Genomic DNA, 22,579 nt, shown 5'->3' on the forward strand with positions numbered 1-22,579 from the left:
TGCAATTCTGTTATTCTGCCATTTAAAAAATTTCATCTGATGGTACTTTGCACACTGTAAATGAGGAAGAAATTAAGCTTGGAATAACAAATCCCAACCATCCGGAAATGCTTCTCATGTACACTAGCAGTTACATGGGGGGAACAGACAAAGCAGGAAAGTCCCATAGTATAAATGACCTCCCGTTCACGCAATTGTGGATCCAACCACCTATTTTTAGCTCCCTGTTCAAAGCCTTAAAATTAATGTCCTTCATAATCCCAGTATGAGACACTTAAAACATGACCAATCTAGCCAACCTACGCTTGTAGATTCTCTTTTTCTCTCAAACAATCTGGTTCATGTAATGGATATTTCAATACTGAAGTTCAATATTGAGAAAGACAATCTCAATAGCTTTCTATCAAGAAATGCCGGAGAAAACAGTTAACTTTCTCTATCCTAAACACCACTGCACTGGTACAATCCTTTGTCTCAATTTGGCTCCCCCAGAGCAAGATAATAGCTAGTGTCATTTAATTAGATATGCTTAATAGTCCTTAATCAGAAATATAATTTCCACATGTGATAAGCGATGCAACTGTTTCCACATCTGTGTGCAACATGCCTCTTCTAATACACATGATTCTGTAACAAAACTGCAGCTGGCTATCCAAATAAAGATTTTGTTTTATATTGCGTATTACACCAACCAAAATTTCACAAAACAGCGTGCAAGCTTTTGAGTTCTCCAGAGCTTGTCATTAGGCTACATGAAAAACAGATCCAGCAGCCTTTAACATTACACAGAAAGGCACTTCTTTCTATTTCTTTATTGCCTGTCCTACCAAGCAGCAATCCAGGATGGTAAACATTATAATTTAAACATCATTTAATATAAACATCATTACAAATATTCCACAATAGCAATAAATAGTAAATAAAAACACAAGCATGCTCAAAATTACAGTATCATTCTTACAACTGTTAGGCCCCTTAATTCCCAGAAGTAAATAAAGTCTTTAACAGCTGCCTTCAAGGCCAATTGAGGGGCACAATTGTAGCTCTCACACAGCCAGTGCATTGCTTTAAGGGCAGCTGAACTATGATCCCATGTGTGCTCATTCTTCAGCCTCTCCTCCCTCTTGCAAGCTCTTTAAAATCAGTGACCCTGGACTGTATCATCCTTCCACAACACTGGGTAAGTCCACTGTCTAAAACAGGGGTGGATACAGGGGTGAGGACAGGGAGGCAGCTGTCCCCTATAATCAATACAAAGCTGATGTTCTTCCCCCCTAACAAAAATCCTGGCGATACCCATGGGTGGATAACTCATGGACCATAGGCTGCATCTGGCCCACCAAGATCTGCTAAAAGGTATATATGCATGCTGCTTAAGAGATAACCCCAAAAGAACCAAAGGATTTTTCTCTCTCTATTCTTTGTCCGAAGCACCACAGTGCTGAGACAGAGCCTGACTGCTCTTTAAGAGTTAAAAAAAAAAAAGCAGCATTTCCCTCCACCCCAGTGCTGGAATGGGGGTAGGCAGGAAAACTGCCTTTCTGTGTAATGTTAAAGATTGTGTTTCCAATCAGCTGCACCCCAGTGGGGAGGGCTGGAAGTGCTGATTGTGTGTGTGTATGTACATGCACATACATATGATGGCTACATCCGCCACAGACATGCAACCCTCAGAGGCATGGCTAATAATCAAGGCAGCTGACAGGCCAAAAAATGTTAGGCACCCTTGATCTAACCACTAGAAGTTACAACACTATTACAAAAAGAAAAAAGGTAAGTTTTTAATGTATGATATTTTAGTGTGTTTTTTTTGTTTCTATGGAAGCCGCCCAGAGTGGCTGGGGAAACCCAGCCAGATGGGCGGGGTACAAAAAATAAATTATTAAAGGTAGTGCCAGTCAATTTTGCAAGAAGGAAAGGAGAAGCAACTACAGAGAACTGGAATGAAAACTTTAAGGGACCATAACTACAGTGATATAATTGGAACCGTGGCCTAGAGTGCTTTGCTGTTGTACTGTTCAAAAAGCCAGGGAGTTTGGGATTAGTGCAGAAAACCCAAGTTCAACTTCCTGAACCCTTAAAAGTTTTGCTTAGTGATATTAGAGAAGTCACTACTATATTCAGACTTACATAACTAACAGTACTCTTGTCAGGCTAAAATCAAATGAGTTCCAAGTATATAAATGCTCTCTCTCGCTCTCTCTAGGGCATGAACTCAGCCTAATTGCCAAGACTATGCAATTAATGTTTTGTAGCTGAGCAGACAGGAGAGTAGGACAAAACCATTTCTGAATTTTACGTATTTCCTAATCCCATTAGATTCACTTAACGCTGCCCAAATCCCAGTCAATGTAGACATATGCCACATACTGCATATGTTTACTCAAAGTGATCTTTTAACTATGCATCACAACACAGAATGAACAGTACCTTATCTCCAGCAATTAAAAACTAATATTGTGATGTCTAGTCACCATGCTAAGCCATTACGTTGCTCTGTCCTGTTCACTGCAAGCTTTGTTTGAAGATCAGTCAAGGGGTAAATCCCTGCAGTGTCAACTAGGCTCTGCCCAAGCTTAGAATGAGGTCAGAATGCCTTCTGTCTTCAATTCTCAATCCTTGCTTACATGATGGTGCAGAGTAATGAGACTAGAAAATAAAACACTACGTCTCATTTCCCAAACAACTGGTAAGCAAGTTACTCTTTTTCTTTTCAAAATCCAAATCACCGCAAAGTTATTTAATCATTTTAACATAGGCATGCCTCCCACTTCCAGATAAAGACTCCCCCCCACTTGTTAGAACCACAAATTAATAAAATACATGTTTCTATTGTAAAGAGAGTCAGTGTGCTCCATAAAGCTTAAGTGTATACTGTATATAAGTGTGTGTACAGTTTTCAACACGATTGCCTATCGGCGTGGGGATGTAAACAAAGGGAAAGCAGATGACACTGAAGACAATGAACACAAAATATTCTGTCCAGATTAAAAGCTTGCTAAGAAAGATGTGCATAGCCTAAATGGCTACATTTAACCAAATTTTTGTAATCTCATTCATATCCTCCAACACTTATATATTCCTTGAAATCCTACTTCTAGGATGTTGAAAGTGCCTTTTTGGTACATTTATCTTGCCAAACTCCATAGCTGCTGCTTTTTTCTTTTCTTTTTTAACATACTGACTACCTTAATGTCATCATGACAATTGGTAATTAACAAGTCCATTTTAAAAAGTATTTTGCAATGAAGTATATTATAATGATGTTTGAAAAATAAGGGTGTTAACCGCTTCCCCCCCCCCCAAAAAAAAACGCTAGTTGAGAGACCAAAGGTAAATCCCAGATCTGCAAAAGGAGGAAGACGTTCTAGTTGTGACTCAAAAGGTCACATATCTTGTTTTATAGCCATGAATCATATTATGCAGAAATGTGCAGAAAATCAGGAATCATTTCACATATTAATGACGTAAGGACAGATTTCTCCACTTTACAACTTCTCTTAGGAAGAAAATAATTTGTTATTTGACGGTGTTAAGAATAGTGAGACACAACGTCCATTTTTGAATTAATCCTTTCTAATTTGAAATGTTTGGTTTTTCAAGCAAAGTTTTCAGAAAAAACGTTTATCTATAATCTTCGAGGTGAATAAAATACAGAGAGTAAATCAGAGGTAACTCATACTTCTACATAGCAAGGCAACTCCCCTATGAGGAAAGGTTTACAACATCTGAGTTTGCTCTAATGAAGACAATATGAAGATTCATTGGGCAATACACATTGGTAAAGTGCCCTTTGTTGTCGCGGGTATGGCATTTGATCAGGGTAACCAATGTAGTGTCCTCTAGATGTCTTGGACTACACTTCCCATTGGCCATACTGCTAGGGCTGTTCAGAGTTGTAATCCAAAACATCTTTAGGCCACCTTGTTGGATATTCCTAGCTTAGATGATCAATGCTGTAAATAAAAAAGAGGTTTTGTTGTGTTTTAATATTTCACTTACAAGGTGTCAGCCCACACAAATCATAACACAGTTCGGCTGAAATGAGAATAGTTCCATTCACAATCTGTGTCCTGACCTAAGCCCAATGAACCTACATTCACTGTACACATTCTTCCAGATAATGGCTGATAATGGTCACAAAACCAGGAAGGCCAACAGTGGTTGTTTGCTCTGCTGTGTGTTTTGTATGAGAAAACTCACGCCCTGCTGCAACTTTGTAACCAAGGCTATGCACAGGAAACTGAAGCAATTCCATACTCTCCCCTGTTTAGCCCTGCCTTTACTTCCCCCTTCCTCCACTTCCCCTGTGTCAACTTTTAAACTTTAAGCTATTCAGGACAGGGATCTGTCATATTGATTTGTGTGAAGCACAATACACACCAACTGCGCTAAATAAATAATTGGTCACAACATAGATTTATTTATTTCCAATATTTATATACCACCTAATGACAAAAGCCCTCTGGGTGGTTTACAAATAAAATTTTAAAACATGAAATACAATATGAAAATAAAATCTAACATGGAATAGAACCAGAAAAAGAGAATAGAAAAAGGAGTAAAAAATACAAGCCTGGTAGATGGAGGGAACACAGTGGATGTAGCCTACCTTGATTTCAGCAAGGCATTTGACAAGGTGCCCCATGATATTCTTGTAAAGAAGCTGGTAAAATGCGGTCTTGACTATGCTACCACTCAGTGGATTTGTAACTGGCTGACTGACCGAACCCAAAGGGTGCTCATCAATGGTTCCTCTTCATCCTGGAGAAGAGTGACTAGTGGGGTGCCACAGGGTTCTGTCTTGGGCCCGGTCTTATTCAACATCTTTATCAACGACGTGGATGATGGACTCAAGGGCATCCTGATCAAATTTGCAGATGACACCAAACTGGGAGGGGTGGCTAACACCCCAGAGGACAGGATCACACTTCAAAACGACCTTGACAGATTAGAGAACTGGGCAAAAACAAACAAGATGAATTTTAACAGGGAGAAATGTAAAGTATTGCACTTGGGCAAAAAAAATGAGAGGCACAAATACAAGATGGGTGATACCTGGCTTGAGAGCAGTACATGTGAAAAGGATCTAGGAGTCTTGGTTGACCACAAACTTGACATGAGCCAACAGTGTGACGCGGCAGCTAAAAAAGCCAATGCAATTCTGGGCTGCATCAATAGGAGTATAGCATCTAGATCAAGGGAAGTAATAGTGCCACTGTATTCTGCTCTGGTCAGACCTCACCTGGAGTACTGTGTCCAGTTCTGGGCACCACAGTTCAAGGAGGACACTGACAAACTGGAACGTGTCCAGAGGAGGGCAACCAAAACGGTCAAAGGCCTGGAAACGATGCCTTATGAGGAACGGCTAAGGGAGCTGGGCATGTTTAGCCTGGAGAAGAGGAGGTTAAGGGGTGATATGATAGCCATGTTCAAATATATAAAAGGATGTCATATAGAGGAGGGAGAAAGGTTGTTTTCTGCTGCTCCAGAGAAGCGGACATGGAGCAATGGATCCAAACTACAAGAAAGAAGATTTCACCTAAACATTAGGAAGAACTTCCTGACAGTAAGAGCTGTTTGGCAGTGGAATTTGCTGCCAAGGAGTGTGGTGGAGTCTCCTTCTTTGGAGGTCTTTAAGCAGGGGCTTGACAACCATATGTCAGGAGTGCTCTGATGGTGTTTCCTGCTTGGCAGGGGGTTGGACTCGATGGCCCTTGTGGTCTATTCCAACTCTATGATTCTATGATTTAAGATGGAAAGTATTTTCACCTGGCACCAAAAATGGTCAAGTAGGCACCAGGCAGGCTTCTCTGATGGTGCCAACACCAAAAAGGCCCTCCCTCTAATAGCCAACCTCCTTTTGTTTTGTTCACAATCTGTCCTGCATTCATACATGAGACAACTAGCTAAAGGGATGTTCACAGGCACAAAACAACAATGCTTAATGTACTTGGTGTGCACTTATCTCAGACTAAGTAACAAAATATTAATATGCAAATTTGCATGTAGGGAAGGATCCAATGAGACTTCCTTAGCCCACCCTCTGTGCAGCAACCCCCCCCCCCAAAAAGCCACTGCCACCAGAGAAGGTCAATGAATCCTCTGGAACAGTAATGATAGAGGGGCACAGAGGCTGAAGCTGGGCTGCCAGAATTCAGAGAAGCTGCTTTGCACAGGAAGTGCCTTTACATTGGTGCAAGATACTGCTGAGTCCAAGCCACAATTAACCGGGGGGGGGGATGGGGCCTGAATGTTCATTTTTCCTTCTTCCTCTTCAAAATACTTGGAATTTCTGTAAGCGCTGGATGTTCTGGAACGGGACAATAAATCTCAAGTCAGGGAAGTAGCTGACAAATGAAAACACAGTGTGCTGTATCAAAATTTCAAGGCGGGTTTTAAAACACTTCCCAACACACCCCCAGTCTAAGCAAGGAATTGCGTAATGCAGTACGTGCTGTTTCTGTGGCAACATCAATGATTACTCCCAGGGCAAGGCATGAAAGGAGAAAAGATTTCTCAAAATACTTCCTGTCCTGTGCAAGGAGCATGCATGTCTCAAGTGATCCTAATGAAACCTTTGAAACAAATGACGTATTTATTTATTTTTACAAGCCTTAATTCATCTGCCCTGGTGGTTGGATATAACCCTTTTGAGAATGCATCATCTTACACTTTAAAGGCATGGCACACACCCCTCCCCAAAAGGGGGAAAACCCCCCCACACACAATTATACACAATAGAAATGTTTCAATTCTTGTTCTGAACCCATTTATGCAACAGGAAGGTTTTCTTCATGAAACTTAAATTAGTATAAATAGGATTTTAACCTCCACCCAACAGGAACTGGTGGGCTAAAAATCTAGCCAATGTCATATTTTTTGACTTGCAATTCAGATTTTTATATTTTTACATCAGAAAAGGGGGATCAGCCTAAACTGAATCTGTACCAATACTAAAGGTATCTAGAGGCTTGAAGAATTTAATATATATATCCACCAAGCTACTCAGCTTTGTAATACATATTATGGATGATATCCAATTGGTGCCCCTCCACTAATGGAAGGCTTTTAAATCCACCAGAGCCTTCTTTCAACAGAACAGGGATTGAATCAATCTTTGGGAGCTCCCCCTCCCCCTTGCAGTTTCCTGCATCATCTCCTGTTCTACCCCAAAACTCTAGATTTGGGGGCAGCATGGTAGGCTGCAGGGGGGAAAGGAATTGTCACATATTCCCTCAATCCCTGTTCCACTGATGCAATGTTCCCCTGGATCAAAGAGCATCCCATCATCAGTGGGACGCCTATTGGATAGAACCACATGAACTTCACAACTTACTTCTTTAAATGCTTGCAGTGGCTACTCTGAGTCTTCTGTGGTGTTAGCTTTACAACAAAGAGCAATAAGATATACAATTCAGCAAGCTGATCCAGACATGTAGATCTGGCATGTATTTTAATGTGTGATTTTATAATATTATACTGTATTTTTAAAACAGCTGATTTTATTTTGAAAAATGTTAGGCTACCAAAGGTAAAAGGTAAAGGACCCCTGACAGTTAAGTCCAGTCACAGACAACTCTTGCTTTACAAGCGGAGGGAGCTGGTGTTTGTTCCCAGACAGTTTTTCCAGGTCATGTGGCCAGCATGACTAAGCCGTTTCTGGCGCAATGGAACACCAAAACCAGAGCAGCACATGGAAATGCCGTTTACCTTCCCACCGGAGCGGTACCTATTTATCTACTTGCACTTTTTGGCATACTTTCGAACTGCTAGGTTGGCAGGAGCTGGGACAGAGCAAAGGGAGCTCACCCCATCGTGGGGATTCGAACCGCCGACCTTCTGATCGACAAGCCCAAGAGGCTCAATGGTTTAGACCACAGTGCCATTCTTAAGTAGTTAGGCTACTACTCATCTGATTTTATTGGTCATTTTAATGTAAACCACATAGAGGTTGTGAGAACTAAGTGGTACATAAATCCTACTGGTTAATTAAATCATTTCACCTCCATTAAATACACAGCAGACATGTACCTTCTCTATGTGTCTGGATCTGACCATAAGATCTTTTGCATTTCTATGGACTGTTCTACAAATGTCTGCTTTGAGCTGTCAAGTCTAAAGTCACACCATATTTGTGAATGAATAGCTCAGTCACTCCTTCATAAACAAATAAATTTGTTGCAGCTCACTCACCCATACAGATAACTGCAGGCTGTCCTGCTTAAGTTTTTATCTCCTATTTTTCTACAACTTGGCAACATGGGAGTGCCTAATTACTGAGCTGATTCAACCCTAATTCTGAGACGGTCTGATACACATCACTGACAGATACAAGCACTTTCCTTTGAAGATTGGCAACTTCCTATAAATATTAGTTACTGTACTGTAAATTCTAAACAGTTTTAAGGTTTTAGTATGTTTGTTTCTACTTACTCTGTTACTTGTAACAATGTCCAAACATAATTTTGCTATACCAAAAAATATGAGAGCCTCAGCCCAAATATGTATATGGACTGTATTATGCAATGGCAATTTGCAATCTCCAAATTTTTGAATTCCTTGGAGAAAATTTCACAATAATTAATATTCTCAACATGATATATACACAAAAGCCAAGCTACACACATTTTTCAGGTTCACACTTGCAGGAAACTTCTAGGATTCACTAGAGGTCTTTTTAAAAGAGGAAAACCACATGCAGTGTTGAGGTGGTTTTTTCATGCAAAGAGAACTGATTATCAGTACTGTATCAAGTTTTCTCATTCATCCATTCCTGAACAAGCATGCGTGCTAAGTAGTACCTGGGGGAGGGTCAATAAAAATGGATTGTACCAGATGCTGTTCTTACATCAATGGAAGGCTCTTGGATCCAGTTTTTGCACCACCTCTCACACTGTTCCAGATGTTCCCCCAACTCTGTGATGCTGTGTGTGTGTGTGTGTGTGTGTGTGTGTGTGTGTGTGTGTCTGCGTGCGTGCGTGCGTGTGCACACACACAGGGGACTGTAGCAAGAAAACTGAATTTGTAAAAATCACCTACCTCTCTCTTCAATTTACAATACCCTCTGTGACTGGACTCATAGCATTAGATATACAGTGATACCTTGGTTTACAACCATAATCCGTTTCAGAGGTCTGGTTGTAAACCAAAACAGGTTGTAACCTAAGGCGTGCTTTTGCCAATGGGGCCTCCCCAAAAATGGGTTGTAATCCAAAAAAATGGACACACACTTCCGGGTTGAATGTGGTTGTAATCCAAAAAGGTTGCAAACCAAGGTACCACTGTATTTCTTAAATTAGCAACCAATTCCATTAGGGATAGATGGGAAGCAGAGCCACTCAATCAGGTATAGTAAGGAGACATCCACACCACACATTAAAGTAACCTTATCTCACTTTAATAGCCATGGAGAATTTTGGTCTGGAAACAAACAAACAAAGGTTAGCAGCAACTATAGTTTGCCCAACTTGCATATCACAGATTACTATGGTTATCATAAAGCCCAAAGTGAGTAAGTGCCTACAGAAGAGAAGGACACGTGGCCCCTCACATTGGCCTAACCATAGTTTAGCCATCATGTCTTAACTGTTCCTAAAGAGTTCTACAGTATTTGAGTCTTGTGATACTAAGCAATATCATTCATTAGAAGAAAAAGTGCCAAATATTTGCTAGATGCAAAGGCTGGAAGGCCCTCAGCATAACATTGTTTCCTCATGACATGGAAGCGAAATATCTGAGCCATTTGGTTGATAGGGGTGAGGAATGCAATGCATCCCTCTAAACCTCTCTGACTGTCCCTCAGAACACCCGCTAGGCCACGCTCCCTCACCAGGCTACACTAGTCTTGCTCTGCGCCTTTCTCTGGGGTATTTGTGTAGCTGGAGTGCATCCTTGACCTGCAATAATGCCTCTCTGGCTTGAAGGGATGGAGAGAGGTGTGACTTTTGTGTGGCTCGAATGTAGGCTACCATACAAAGTTAAGAGCTTCATCCATTGCTACCCCATAGACAGAGCGCCATATGCAGCACTTTGAGCCGCTCATAATGGTAGCCTTCCTCTGTTTATTCAGATATCTCTTTCAGTCCAGGTTATTTTTAAGTGGCAGTTAACATAACTGATTTTTTTAAAATCAAAATTGGTTCTTTAAAAAAATGACTACTTTTTAAAAAAAAACCCCACTCTGCTGGTCAGCAATAACCAAAATGCAACTTCATGGCATCCCTCTCCTTAAAAGTACATATTCATTTCAAATCTGAATTAAGGTATGCTACAAAAATGTCCCATTTCTTGCCATTTACATTATTATTATACTTCTACATTGTGCCTTCTTTTTACAGCAGTATTAGCTGATGAAATGTAAAATAAGATAGGAACCAAATGACAAATAACACATTCACAAACCCATCCTTTTCGTGTTTACTTAGCTAAGTGTGCATTAGGTAAAGGTAAAGGTACCCCTGCCCGAAGGCCAGTCGTGACTGACTCTGGGGTTGTGTGCTCATCTCGCTCAAGAGGCCGGGAGCCGGCGCTGTCCAGAGACACTTCCGGGTCACGTGGCCAGCATGACGAAGCTGCGTCTGGCGAGCCAGCACCAGCGCCGCACACGGAAACGCCATTACCTTCCCGCTATAAAGCGGTCCCTATTTATCTACTTGCACTTAAGGGTGCTTTCGAACTGCTAGGTTGGCAGGAGCCGGGACCGAACGGCAGGAGCTCACCCCGCCGCGGGGATTCGAACCACCAACCTTACGATCAGCAAGTCCTAGGCACTGAGGTTTTACCCACAGCGTCACCCGCGTCCCATAAGTGTGCATTAGACTATTGCCCAAATCTTGTATCTGTTTCAAAGGCAATTCCAGAATCATCTTCTCTTGCTTTGGGACAAGGGACGGCTAACAACATTTAAAAGAAGTCTTCTGTACAAGGAACCACATGTCCTCTCACACTTTGGCAGACCTTTGACTAGTTTGTGAACATGCGCGTCAAGAGTTCAGCTCAAGCCACAGTTTCCTTTTCACCTTTAAAATCACATTAACCCAAAACAGCAGCATTCCTCAGATTTCCTTTGTTTTATCCAATAAAAGTTTATTTGGGAAGCAGACAGTATATTCTTCAATTTCAATTATCTGTAATACCGGAGAACATTTTTATTACAGCTTAAAAGGGCAAACTCTGCATTCATATTACTAGTGTCACAGCTGAAGGGTACAGTAATGTATTTTAGAGAAAGGTTATACTGGCTTACGAGAAGTTTAAGCAGGTGAACAGAATTGCCATATTCTTCTTCAAAGGTATACCATCTGTTCTTTTACCAAGTTAAGACACTTTTGTATTCTGGCATTTCCTCACCTAACTAGTTTGTAGCTGAGAGATCAAAAAGACACGTAAGTGTTTGCTATTTTCCACAAACAAAAAAATGTTGTTTCTTTGGGAAAGAATGTTTCAAGTGTTATTTCCCTACATTATGTCTTGCAGGAAACAAAGCATTATTGGAGCTCCTGGAGCATTCTCACTTATCTTGCAAAATCTCGGGACTTTTAATTAGGTATTAGAGAATGGAAGCAGAATATGAGCAATTGAACCTCATTGCTGATGATCCACAATGCTGGACATTTCCCAAGTTAAGCCCAATGCAAATGTAACAGAACCACATTTCAGGTGGTACACAAGAGGTGCATTTAGCCTGTACTAGAAACCAGGCTTTTAGTGTTGCAGCTCTAGCTCTCTGGAATCAATTACCAGCTGAGGTCAGACAGACACCAAGCACAATGATGTCTATGCCTCTACTGAAGACAGTTTTGTTTAGGAAGGCTTTCTCTGCAGTGCTAACCCCGTCATATATGGAAAATCAGATTTATATTTCATTAAATGTTTCCACTGGTTTTTGAGTTTACTGAATTGATTTTATTGTTAAGAGTTTGCATTTTTGCGTTTTATTTTGTATTTACTCTCTATACCTTGTCAATGCCTTTTTGCCATGAAGTCTATAAATCTGTCAAATAAGCAAGATAAAAGCTAGTTAAGAGATCAGAAGTGCCTGATACATGGGTGAATTCTGCTGTTCCTTCTCAGAGTTAATAGCATTCCCTCTCTTGGGCTTTCTTTCAAGTGGTAGAGTCTAGGCCATGCGTAGGCAAACTAAGGTCCGGGGGCCAGATGCGGCCCAGTCGCCTTCTAAATCCGGCCTGCATATGGTCCGGGAATCAGCATGCTTTTACATGAGTAGAATGTGTCCTTTTATTTAAAATGCATCTCTGGGTTATTTGTGGGGCATAGGAATCCGTTCAATCCCCCCCAAAATATATATATATATATATATATAGTCCGGGCCACCACAAGGTCTGAGGATCACTGGACTGGCCCCCTGCTGAAAAAGTTTGCTGACCCCTGGTCTAGGCACAAATTTACCCCCTAGGTGAGAATTAGGCCCGACAGTAGAATCCTATACATAGCTACTCAAGAAAAGGTGTCACCAATTTCAGTGCAGCTTAGTCCAAGGCTTGTACAGGCCTGCAGCCTAAGTCCCACTGATCACAAGGGGGAAATATGTCCCATTAAAAGCAATGAAAGAAAGAACTACAAGAAAGAAGATTCCACCTAAACATTAGGAAGAACTTCCTGACAGTAAGAGCTGTTCGACAGTGGAATTTGCTGCCAAGGAGTGTGGTGGAGTCTCCTTCTTTGGAGGTCTTTAAGCAGAGGCTTGACAACCATATGTCAGGAGTGCTCTGATGGTGTTTCCTGCTTGGCAGGGGGTTGGACTCGATGGCCCTTGTGGTCTCTTCCAACTCTATGATTCTATGATACATTAGAGTTCTCAGTTTTTGTTTTTAGTGAAAACAAGCACACAAGGCAGGTGTCACAATGACACTTCTTTCTTGTAACATATGCTAAACATTCATCAGCCTAGGTTGATGTTGGAGATTGGGTCATGGATATATAGTGAAAACAACTACAAAATAATCATGTCTGTTTTTCTTCTTTTTTACTGAATGTATTCTTGAACTGGATGTTTAAATCTTTGTAAAAAAAATAAAACTCTTTTAAAAATCAATAAAATTATTCAAACAAAAAAACAATGTCAAGAGAAAAGAGAAATATTTAATTCAGAAGACAAGACTGACCTTTTTTTGTTATGACACATTGCCATGCTAATGTGATATTCCTTTCCAAGGAACTCCAGCCATGGAACTGAAAAAGGTCATGACCACTTTTTTCCCTTAGAACATGGGTTTTCACATTAACAGTGAAGCAACTGCCAAACTATTTTTAACTTAACACGAGAGAAAATGATTTTTAGAATTCTTTTCACTCCTGTTGAAGTCATGTTAGCCATATTAAAATAACTACAAAGATATTTTATTAATGGTTCTTATACACTAATGCAGAGTTCGCCAAACATTCTGGACTACTGGACACATTTCAAATTTTGAGAGAGTGCTGTGGGCACCAAACACAAAATGACTGCCATAAGGGGCGTGGCACAAAACAAAATTAGAGCGAGTACAGCTATTGCTACCACCCACCAACCCACTCACGTCTTGGACAGCCTCATGTTTATCATGGGAAGTCAACTATGTCCTGCTTGTTCTGATGGTGGAGATACAGCTGTTAAAGGCACAACAAACCTGTTTCCCGCAATGCCAACCCTAAACCAAAGCTTAGGCTGCCAACCTGTATCTGCTTACGTGGGAATAAGCCCCATTAATACCAAGAGGGATACTACTGAATAGACATGCATTCCATCGTACTGTAGGTTAACTATATAGTGAATTCTTAACACATACAGCAGGAGACATACCTAAGCCTCTTTGCAAAGTTTTCACATTTTTCATTTACCATTTGGGAAAGGGATTCTTTAACATCCACCACACTTTTTGTGTAACAGCATTTGCAGAAAATGTATTCTAGAGCAGTGGTTCCCAATTGGTGGTCCACACACCCGATGGAGTCTGTGTAATCCACAAAGGGGATCCGTGGCACATATCTGTCAACTGTCCAGGACATTCCTTTGAGGGGGGGCATCCTCTCACGTAACTCATGCAAGAGTGTAGCCTGTAAGGCACTGGGATATGTTGGAAGGTATGGTGGCACCATTCACATAACAAAAACTACTATAGAGATATCAACATTTTCAAAGCTAGGGGGTCCATGGCTTGGCTTTCGGAAAAAATGGGGGTCTGCAGTACTTAGCTAATTGGGAAACACTGTTCTAGAGAGTACCTGCTTTCAGAAGAACCCCCGCATAAGAAAGATGCATCCTGGTTGCTAGGGAAAAGGAAGGACAAACTACAGAGATTCTAGTAGTTTGTGCATTTTACTTTTGACTTTGTAAAACATGCTGGAAGCTTCATTGAAGGACAGTACATAAATTCTTTAAATAAATAAATAGAATTATGTCCCATTATTGCAAACACCACATAATCTATGAATCTCATGGATCTCGTGGTTCTCCTTTAACACAGGGAGATAACAATCAATTCACTATTATAGGAGTTGATGGTATTTCACATGAAACAGAAAAGTAACTGTAGTTAAAGCAAAGGTTGTTAAACAAGCTCCATAAACATTTGTTATGTTGTGTGCAGCAAAACTTTGTTAAGTTTAATGACAAAACATCATTGTATTGGTGCTGTCCCTTATATCTTTCAATAAACAGAAGTAGACAAGCCAAGGTTTATAGGGTATAAACTCACTCTGTATCCCCAACCCAAATTTTTGTACTTTCTCACAAGAGTACAGCAAAGTGCTAGTTCAAATCAGGGGGAGAAATTGCTGGGATTAGATTCTTAAAAAGAGAATTAGAATTCTTTTTTTAAAAAAAGGTTAGTGCACTGTTAACATATGTTCACTTTGAAAGACTTTTTTTTCCTGAGGTTATGAACCTGCGTAGCATGATAATAAGTACTTCGTTCTCCATTCTTCTGGCAATACTAAATGGAGAAGGAGGCACCTGATGCAGTTATAAAGTTGAAGGGGGAAAGGATGGTTAACTAGATGGAATGAGAATTATTTTACACATCATGTGCATGAATGCTGTTTACAGTCTTTCCAGATGACACATAATAGGCATAACACTAGCTTAGCTTAGATTCGCACCTCTGCCAACTCCACCTCTGACTTTTACTCACTTAGCAATCAGGAGTCCTTCTGGTTGCAGATAGGCTCCTAAGTGAATTCAGCTGGAGAAGGGATGCCATTGGGGGGATATGATGCTGGGAGATAAGGGCAGAGCCCACGGGAGTTATTTAATCCCAGTTCTGATTAAATCTGAATAGAGCTGCAGAGTGTGGTTAACACACATGTCTTGGTTGGTCATCTGCCAATCTTGACTCGTGCTGTTTACCCTTCCATTGTTTCATCAGCAGGCAGGCATTACAACACGAGGGTCCATGTATTCTTGGTGCCAAACTGGTTGAAATCATCCATTCAGTAAAGCTCTAGTCTGTGTTCACTCAGGGTGTTGCCCCTCTGTTGCCCCTACTCTTCTCCCGCCCCCAGGCATGATTAAAAAATTAGTTTATACCTTCGACTATACCTTAGTCCAGGGTGGTCCAACACAAGGCCCTAGGCGTTTTGGCGGCTGTCAGCAACATTTGACAACCCCCAGTCCTCACCCTGCCTTCCCAAAGCTGAGTAAGCGAGGTGCTGGGCTTTGGGAAGGAGGCATGAGGGCTCTGACATGGTCCTCAACAAGTACTATTGCAGCCCACTTGGAATGAAAAGTCGGACCACTCTGCCTTAGACCATTTTTAACAGGTGCACTAGCAGCCAGCGCAGTTGTAAAAAAAAAAAAGGCCTTATTTGTGCTTATGAGATCAGGAACAGGCCATGAAATTATGATATCACACACACAGCCCAATCTTTCTCTGCAATGGATCCCCCACTTAACCAAACCTAAAGGATGCAATAGCACCAATATGATGATTAAGACGAAATATTCTTATCCAGCTACAAGCCTTGGTTAGGAATTCTGGCCAGGGAGAAGCGCCGCCATTACTGAAGGCACTACATAATTCAAAACCAAATAGATCCATAAATAATTCCTGCTTCTGAAGTGACTGAAAAACTATACAGCCAAAACAGAGTTGTCCACAGGAAACAAGCCTCATCATTAGGCAGGTGTAGTCTGCCTTCTAAAATAGCAAGAAGCAGTAGGCTGGGGCGATAAATCTCTCATAACTGTGGCTATAACTATGGCCCCTTCAGTTTCCTTAAGCAGGTTAGCAGAAGAGCTTTTTTATTGCAATTATATCCCACCTTTTTCTCCAAGGTGTACATGGTTCACCTCCTCCTCAGTTAATCCCTACAATGACCCTGTGAGATAGGTAAAGAGGCTATGACTGGCCCAAGTTCACCCAGTGAACTTCATGACTGAGTGGGGATTTTTGAACCCTGATCTCCCAGGTCCTAGTCAAACACTCTAACCCAGGGGTCGGCAACCCGTGGCCCATGGGGATCATTTAAATGGCCCACGAGCCACCCCCGAACCGAGCTGCCCGCCTGGTGAGTCCCCGCACACTGCGCTAAACCGGCACAGCGCGGAATGGGGACTCGCTTCCATGGCGCCAGAAACTGCGTGTGCGCAGATGCGATCTGGCCTATGGAACAAACTCCATGGGAGTGAACCAGCCCAGGCCAGGTAAACCTTGCCGACCCCTGCTCTAACCACTATACCACACCAGCTTCCTAGAATACTTCTGCTATGGGGCAGCTACATAAACAAAGCAGGTAAATATGGGGAAAGCAAACTGCCACTTAGAGAAGGAGCTGAAATATTTTCCTTGACACTTGAATTTGTTTTATTCTGGATTCTTTTATTTGATGTTTTAATGTGTTGTAAACCATTTTTTTCCTTTAAAATATAAAGCAGCATAGAAATGAAATGAATAATAATAACAGCAATCTTCATAACCGGGGGAGGGGGAAAATGGTGCCTAGACATTCTGTTTAAGTGGTTTAAGGTGCCACTTGGCGATCTATATATCTGAGTTTCTAACACTGCTCCAGCCACAGCCCACTCTAGCTTAAGCCTTGAACTAGAGAGGATGACCTTCTGATGCACTCTGTCTTCCAACTCAATCAAAGGCTGCACTCTGTTTCTCATTAATTACATAGGAACTGAAAGACCTAAAAACGTATTTTAAACTAATTACCGTCTCTCACTGCAATCTACGGCCCTAACTTAATCTTGATTTGCGCTTTCAAGCAATAATAATATTGTTCTGTACTCCACAGGACAGATCCCTATATTCTGACCAAGAAAGAACCTAGTAAATAGCATCATATGTGACGTCTACTTTGTTTTAACTCTGAATTGTACACCGGGAGAATTCTCTGTATGTTGACAGGTATAGGAGAAGGGAAGTAGATTTATAGCACAATTCTATGCACTTCTATTCAAAGTGGGACCTACACCCAAGTAAGTGTGTATACACCTGCAGTCCTATACACAGTAACCCGAGAGGAAGACCCATTGACCAAAATTGGACTTTGAAACTTCTGAGTAGGGATTCACCGAATTGTGCTGTTGATCTCTTTTTCTGAGCACACAGCATAGGATAGGATTGTGCTGTAAACCAACCTATGGAACGCAGGGATCCACTGTGTAAGCTGTCCATTGCAAATACAAAACAGTGAACAGTGAACCAGAAACTAAGAGGCAATTGCCATAGATCACTCTTCTCTTTTTTTTAAATTTAATTTTTATTAGTTTCAAATTCATTATGCAACACCAAACATTAAAGCAACAAAAAAGACAAACAAAACACAAGAAAACAACAAAAAAGAAGAAAAACATTACATAGCATAAAACATCAACAAGTTAAACTTACAATAACTAAATAACTAAATCACACAACAATAGTTGACTTCCCTTCAACTCGGTTTTGGAATATGTTACAAAAGGTTTCCTATCTGCAGTTTCGTTTTCTTAAAACTCTTTGCGTCGCAAGCGTTATATCGAGCCTACTGTGATTTTTAGATTTTTTACATCTGTTTCAATATATATGTCATAAATTTATTCCATTCATTATTAAACTTTGTACCTTTTTGGTTTCTTATTTTCTGTGTCATTTTTGCCAATTCTATATAGTCAAATAATTTTGATTGCCACTCATTTATAGTTGGGATTTTTGATGTCTTCCAGTTTTGTGCTATTAGTGTTCTAGCAGCCACTGTTGCATATTGGAAAAATGTTTGGTCTTCCTTTTTAATTTCTTCTCCAATTATCCCCAGAAGGAAGGCCTCGGGTTTTTGTGTGAAGGTATATTTAAATACTTTTTTTAATTCATTGTAAATAGATTCCCAAAACTTTCTAATTACTTCACAAGACCACCACATGTGGTAAAAATTGCCTTCTTTAATCTTGCATTTCCAGCATAATTTGTCTCCAGTTTTATACATTTTTTCTAATTTTACCGGCGTGATGTACCACCTGTACATCGTTTTATTCATGTTCTCTCTAAGTGTTGTACATGCCGAAAATTTCATACCTTTATTCCAAAGTTTCTTCCACTTATCAAACTCTATGTTGTATCCAAAGTCTATCGCCCATTTCACCATTACTTCTTTTATTTCTTCATCTTTAGTGTCCCATTCAAGCAACTGGCTGTACATTTTTGATAGGAGTTTTGATTTGTTTTCTAATATTTCTACCTGGAATCTGGATTTTTTTTCGTTCATCCCATTCTTTTTATCTTCAGTCCACATAGCATTGATTTGATGAAATTGGATCCAGCCTATCAATTTATTTTTTATCTCCTCATATGGCCTAATCTTCCATCCATTTTCTGTTTTTACTAGCAAATCTTCATAAGTCCATCTTTCTCCTTCAGTATTTATTTTTTTTATTAAGATGTCGATAGGTGATAACCACCAAGGGGTATTTCTTTCCAATAATTTTTTGTTTCTCTCCCATACTTCCAGCAGTGGCCCTGTAATAATATGATTAGAGAATCCTTTGTGGACCTTTTCCTTATTGCGCCATAAATAAGCGTGCCAACCAAATCTTATGTTGAAGCCTTCTAAATGTAATAGATCTGTGTTTTTGATAACAATCCAGTCTTTAACCCAGCAAAGGCACGAGGCTTCATAATACAACTTCAAATTTGGAACCACAAATCCTCCCCTATCTCTTTGATCTGTGAGTAATTTGAATCTAATTCTTGGCCTTTTCCCTTGCCAAATAAATTTTGAGAGTACTTTCTGCCAATCTTTGAATACTGAGGTTCCCCCGATTATCGGTATATTTTGAAATAAGAACAGCAACTTCGGTAATAAACTCATCTTAATTGCCGCCATTCTTCCCGACCAAGAGAGTTTTATTCTATTCCAGGTATCCAGGTCCTTCCTTATTTCTTTCCATGTGTTTGTGTAGTTGTCTTCCATTAAATTTATATTCTTCATCGTTAGCCAAATTCCGAGGTATTTTACTTTTTTAGTTACTTTGATCCCGGTCTGTATTTCACTCTTCTCTATACAATTCTCTATACAATTCTCTAGATCACTCTTCTCTATACAATTCAACAAAATTATTTCACACTGGTGTGTCAACTATATAGGCCATTTGTCCAAAATCTTAGTTCTATTATTAATGAGAATGCTCCTGAAATTCACAGATGTATCAAAAAATGTAACAGGGGAATAGATCAGAATGAATCTATTTGTACAGAAGGACCATTTCACATTATTGTTCATTTCCTACATGGAAGCCACATGTGCAGATAGCAGTGTGCAACTCATGCATAACTTAAATAGTATACTAATTCTGTGCACATGTTGATAATTCATTGTGTGCATACACGCTGAGAAGCTACAACCAATCATTGCTTTCTAGCACAATGCAAAGCAATTCACATGTATATAGCATTGGGAAACATTACAGCTTAAGTGGTGTAATTACATCCCTTTCCACACAGGAGTGACCAGAGTTCAGTGTATTAGGAAACGTTTACATGGAAGCATCTCCCAACTCCCAACTTCCTTTCTTAGCCTTTTATTGCTACACCGGAAATGCACTGACTCTATTCTTGGTCCATCAATGAGCCATGCTGCTACCAGGCAGGGAACTAACTCAGGCTGAGGGACCTGCATTTGGCCCAGAGTTGGTACTGGAGGCACATTCAACCCTTGACACAAAAATGCATGCAAACTCATCTCTACCAAAAGTGATCATGGCAACTAGTAACAAATCTTGCTTATACCTGTATTTCCTTAGCTTGCTGGACAAGCACAACATCATTGTTTCACAGTCCTCAGGGCCATTTACTCCCTTGAAGCACCTGGCAGGAACTGTTATATACAATATTCGTAAGTGGACTATCCATCACACCCGATACTAGCACTGCTAGCATAGAAATGAACAGAGAATGGTAAGGTGAGAGAGAGATGTCTACTTCACCAAACTGACGGCCCAAAACAATGCAGTCAAAAAAGATAATTAATGGTTGGGAGACATTTAGTTAGCCACCAGAAGCTCAAAAGGATGCAAAGCCCAGCATCCCTAAAGCAGCAGAAGACTGACCTCCTTCCAATTTTTGCAGCCATCTCTCTGAAGCCCTGAAACATGTCTGAAGTTTTAAAATAGGAAATATGCCCATAGGGTGCTCATTAGCTGCTTTTCTACTTGAAAAGTGTTTAAAGCGCAACAAAGAGAGGTGCCTCTGAGCGCGTGTGGAGTGCCACTCCCTTGCCACTAAGCCTCCATTAAGATACCATGGTCTAGTTTAGAAGATCTATCTGACAGTCCTCTCTGCACATCCAATGTTTTCAATAAATTAACCACTTCCTGAATGGTAGTGTGTTTGGAGGGAAGGAGAAAACGACGGTGGATTTGGAGGTCAGGAGCAGTTCCTGTCGGCAACAGAAACAGCAGCAGCCCAGCCCAGCCTGGGCAGCGCATGGTAAACACAAGGAGGGGCGGGGGGCCAACAGAAATAAGAGCAGCAGCGGGAGGAGGGGCGGAGGACGCCACGCTCCACACGCTTCATAACATGGGACTGGCGCCCCGGGATGGAGCACTAGGAAGCCTCCGGGTGGTCATTGCCACGGGAGGAAGACCTGAGGCGAGGGAGTCCGCTCTGGAAAGCGGGGCGCCGCGCCACCTTCCCCAAAGGAGAGCTCTTGTGGGGTGGGGGTGGGAGGCCAAGTTCCCCCCAGCACAAGGCAGCCGTCCTTCAAGCAGCCAGTTCGCAGAGTCGCAGCTCGCCCCGGCGGGAAGACGAGCGACATGTTGAGCCCCCCGCGACCCCCCCCGGTCCTTCCAGCTTCCTTTGGGCGAGGCCAAGCACGGCAGGCTGCAAACAAGCCCCTCTCCTCGCTTGCAGCAAGTCATAAAAATAGCCCCGGGCCAGGAGGACAAGCCACACGCTCCCAGGCAGGCTGGAAGAGGCGGGATTCCAGCAGCTCCTGCGCCCTCAGCCGCGTACGTGAACGCCGCCTTGCCCCGCTCCCCAGGGCGCTTGTACTTTCCACGCGCGCCGTGTCCCCCCCCCCCGCACTCGCAGGCAGACACGCGCCACACGAGCGCGCGCTGCGCTCTTACCTCTCCAGTCCCGGCCTTGCACAGAGCGCGCGGGTCGAGCGCCACTGCCGCCACCGTCGCCGCCGCACATGGACACCGACATCCGTGCGCCTCAGGCGAGCCGCCACCCAGCCGGGTTTCGGCGCTGCACCGGCTGCTGGGTTAGCGGAGCCCAGCCTCAGTCAGTCGCCGCCCCGAAGCGGGTGGAAGGAGGCAGGGAAACAAGCCCGGCAGCACCCCCCTCTCCTCCTCCCGGTGGCTTGGGCACGGGCGACGCCGCTCGCTATCCGGAGCTGAGAGGGTCCTTCTGAGGCGGCTCCTGAGCGCCGAGCAGGAGCATCTTGCTAAGGGCGCAAAGCCCCGGGAGAGGCTTCCCCCGCCTCGGCGTGGAGGGAAGGAGGGAGGGGGCGTGTGCGCGGCGGCGGCGGCACTCCAGGGCTCCAGCCGCTCCCGCCGCTCGGGCAAGCCGATTGGAGGGCTGGGACGAGAGGGGCGGGGAGAGCTCGCCACCATCATAACTGGCTCCTTCCGTACAGAAAGGTCCCAAAGCGCCTCGTGTATCACTAAGAGAAGAGCAGGAGGGGGGAACGGTTGGCGCAACGGCCACGGCTGGTTCTGGTCTAATTTGGGGGGGGGAGGCTTCCTAGAACGAGAATTTTTTTAAAAAAGCAAAGGTGTTGGTCCATAAGACTCAGTAAAGCAACACCACAAATAGCACTTCAGAAATGTTTAGTCAAGCGACAGAGTTATCAGGACTGACCGAAATGACACGCAATGTGAGCAACCTTCACCAGGCTGCAAATTGCACCAGAGGGCTGGGGACCCATAGGGTCCATTGTGGACCCCAGGCCTCCCTCTGGCTCACAGAATTTTCTGCAGGCTCCAGCCATCCCTAGGCCACATCCAGGGGCAAAACTAGGTTTATTTCACCCAGGCCAAACCCAGTTTGGTACACACACCCCACAAGCATGTGCATATGCACACAGGCCAAGAGCCTCACTGACGCCCCTCTGGAGGCTTCACCTGGGGCAGGAAACCCAGCTATCCCTGCCC

At 42.4% G+C, this 22,579-nt stretch overlaps 1 protein-coding gene across 3 annotated transcripts in view; it reads right to left on the minus strand.

The window, feature by feature from the left end:
• Positions 1 to 21,972, minus strand: part of PFKFB4 (6-phosphofructo-2-kinase/fructose-2,6-biphosphatase 4) — a 68,199-nt gene extending 46,227 nt beyond the window's left edge. The window contains exon 1 of one of the 3 annotated variants that reach the window (XR_014522416.1): positions 21,548 to 21,934. Coding sequence is in view for 2 of the 3 variants with exons in the window: in XM_083489012.1 (XP_083345138.1) it covers positions 21,548 to 21,629 (82 nt within the window). In the remaining variant the exon portion in view is untranslated. Of the gene's footprint in view, positions 1 to 21,547 lie in introns of all 3 variants that reach the window. The other 2 variants (XM_083489012.1, XM_083489013.1) reach the window with 2 other exon arrangements.
• Between the last annotated feature and the right edge of the window lie 607 nt (positions 21,973 to 22,579).

This window comes from Podarcis liolepis (genome assembly GCF_965112155.1).
Source record: "Podarcis liolepis genome assembly, chromosome: 2".
In the NCBI taxonomy this organism is placed as follows: Eukaryota; Metazoa; Chordata; class Lepidosauria; order Squamata; family Lacertidae; genus Podarcis; species Podarcis liolepis.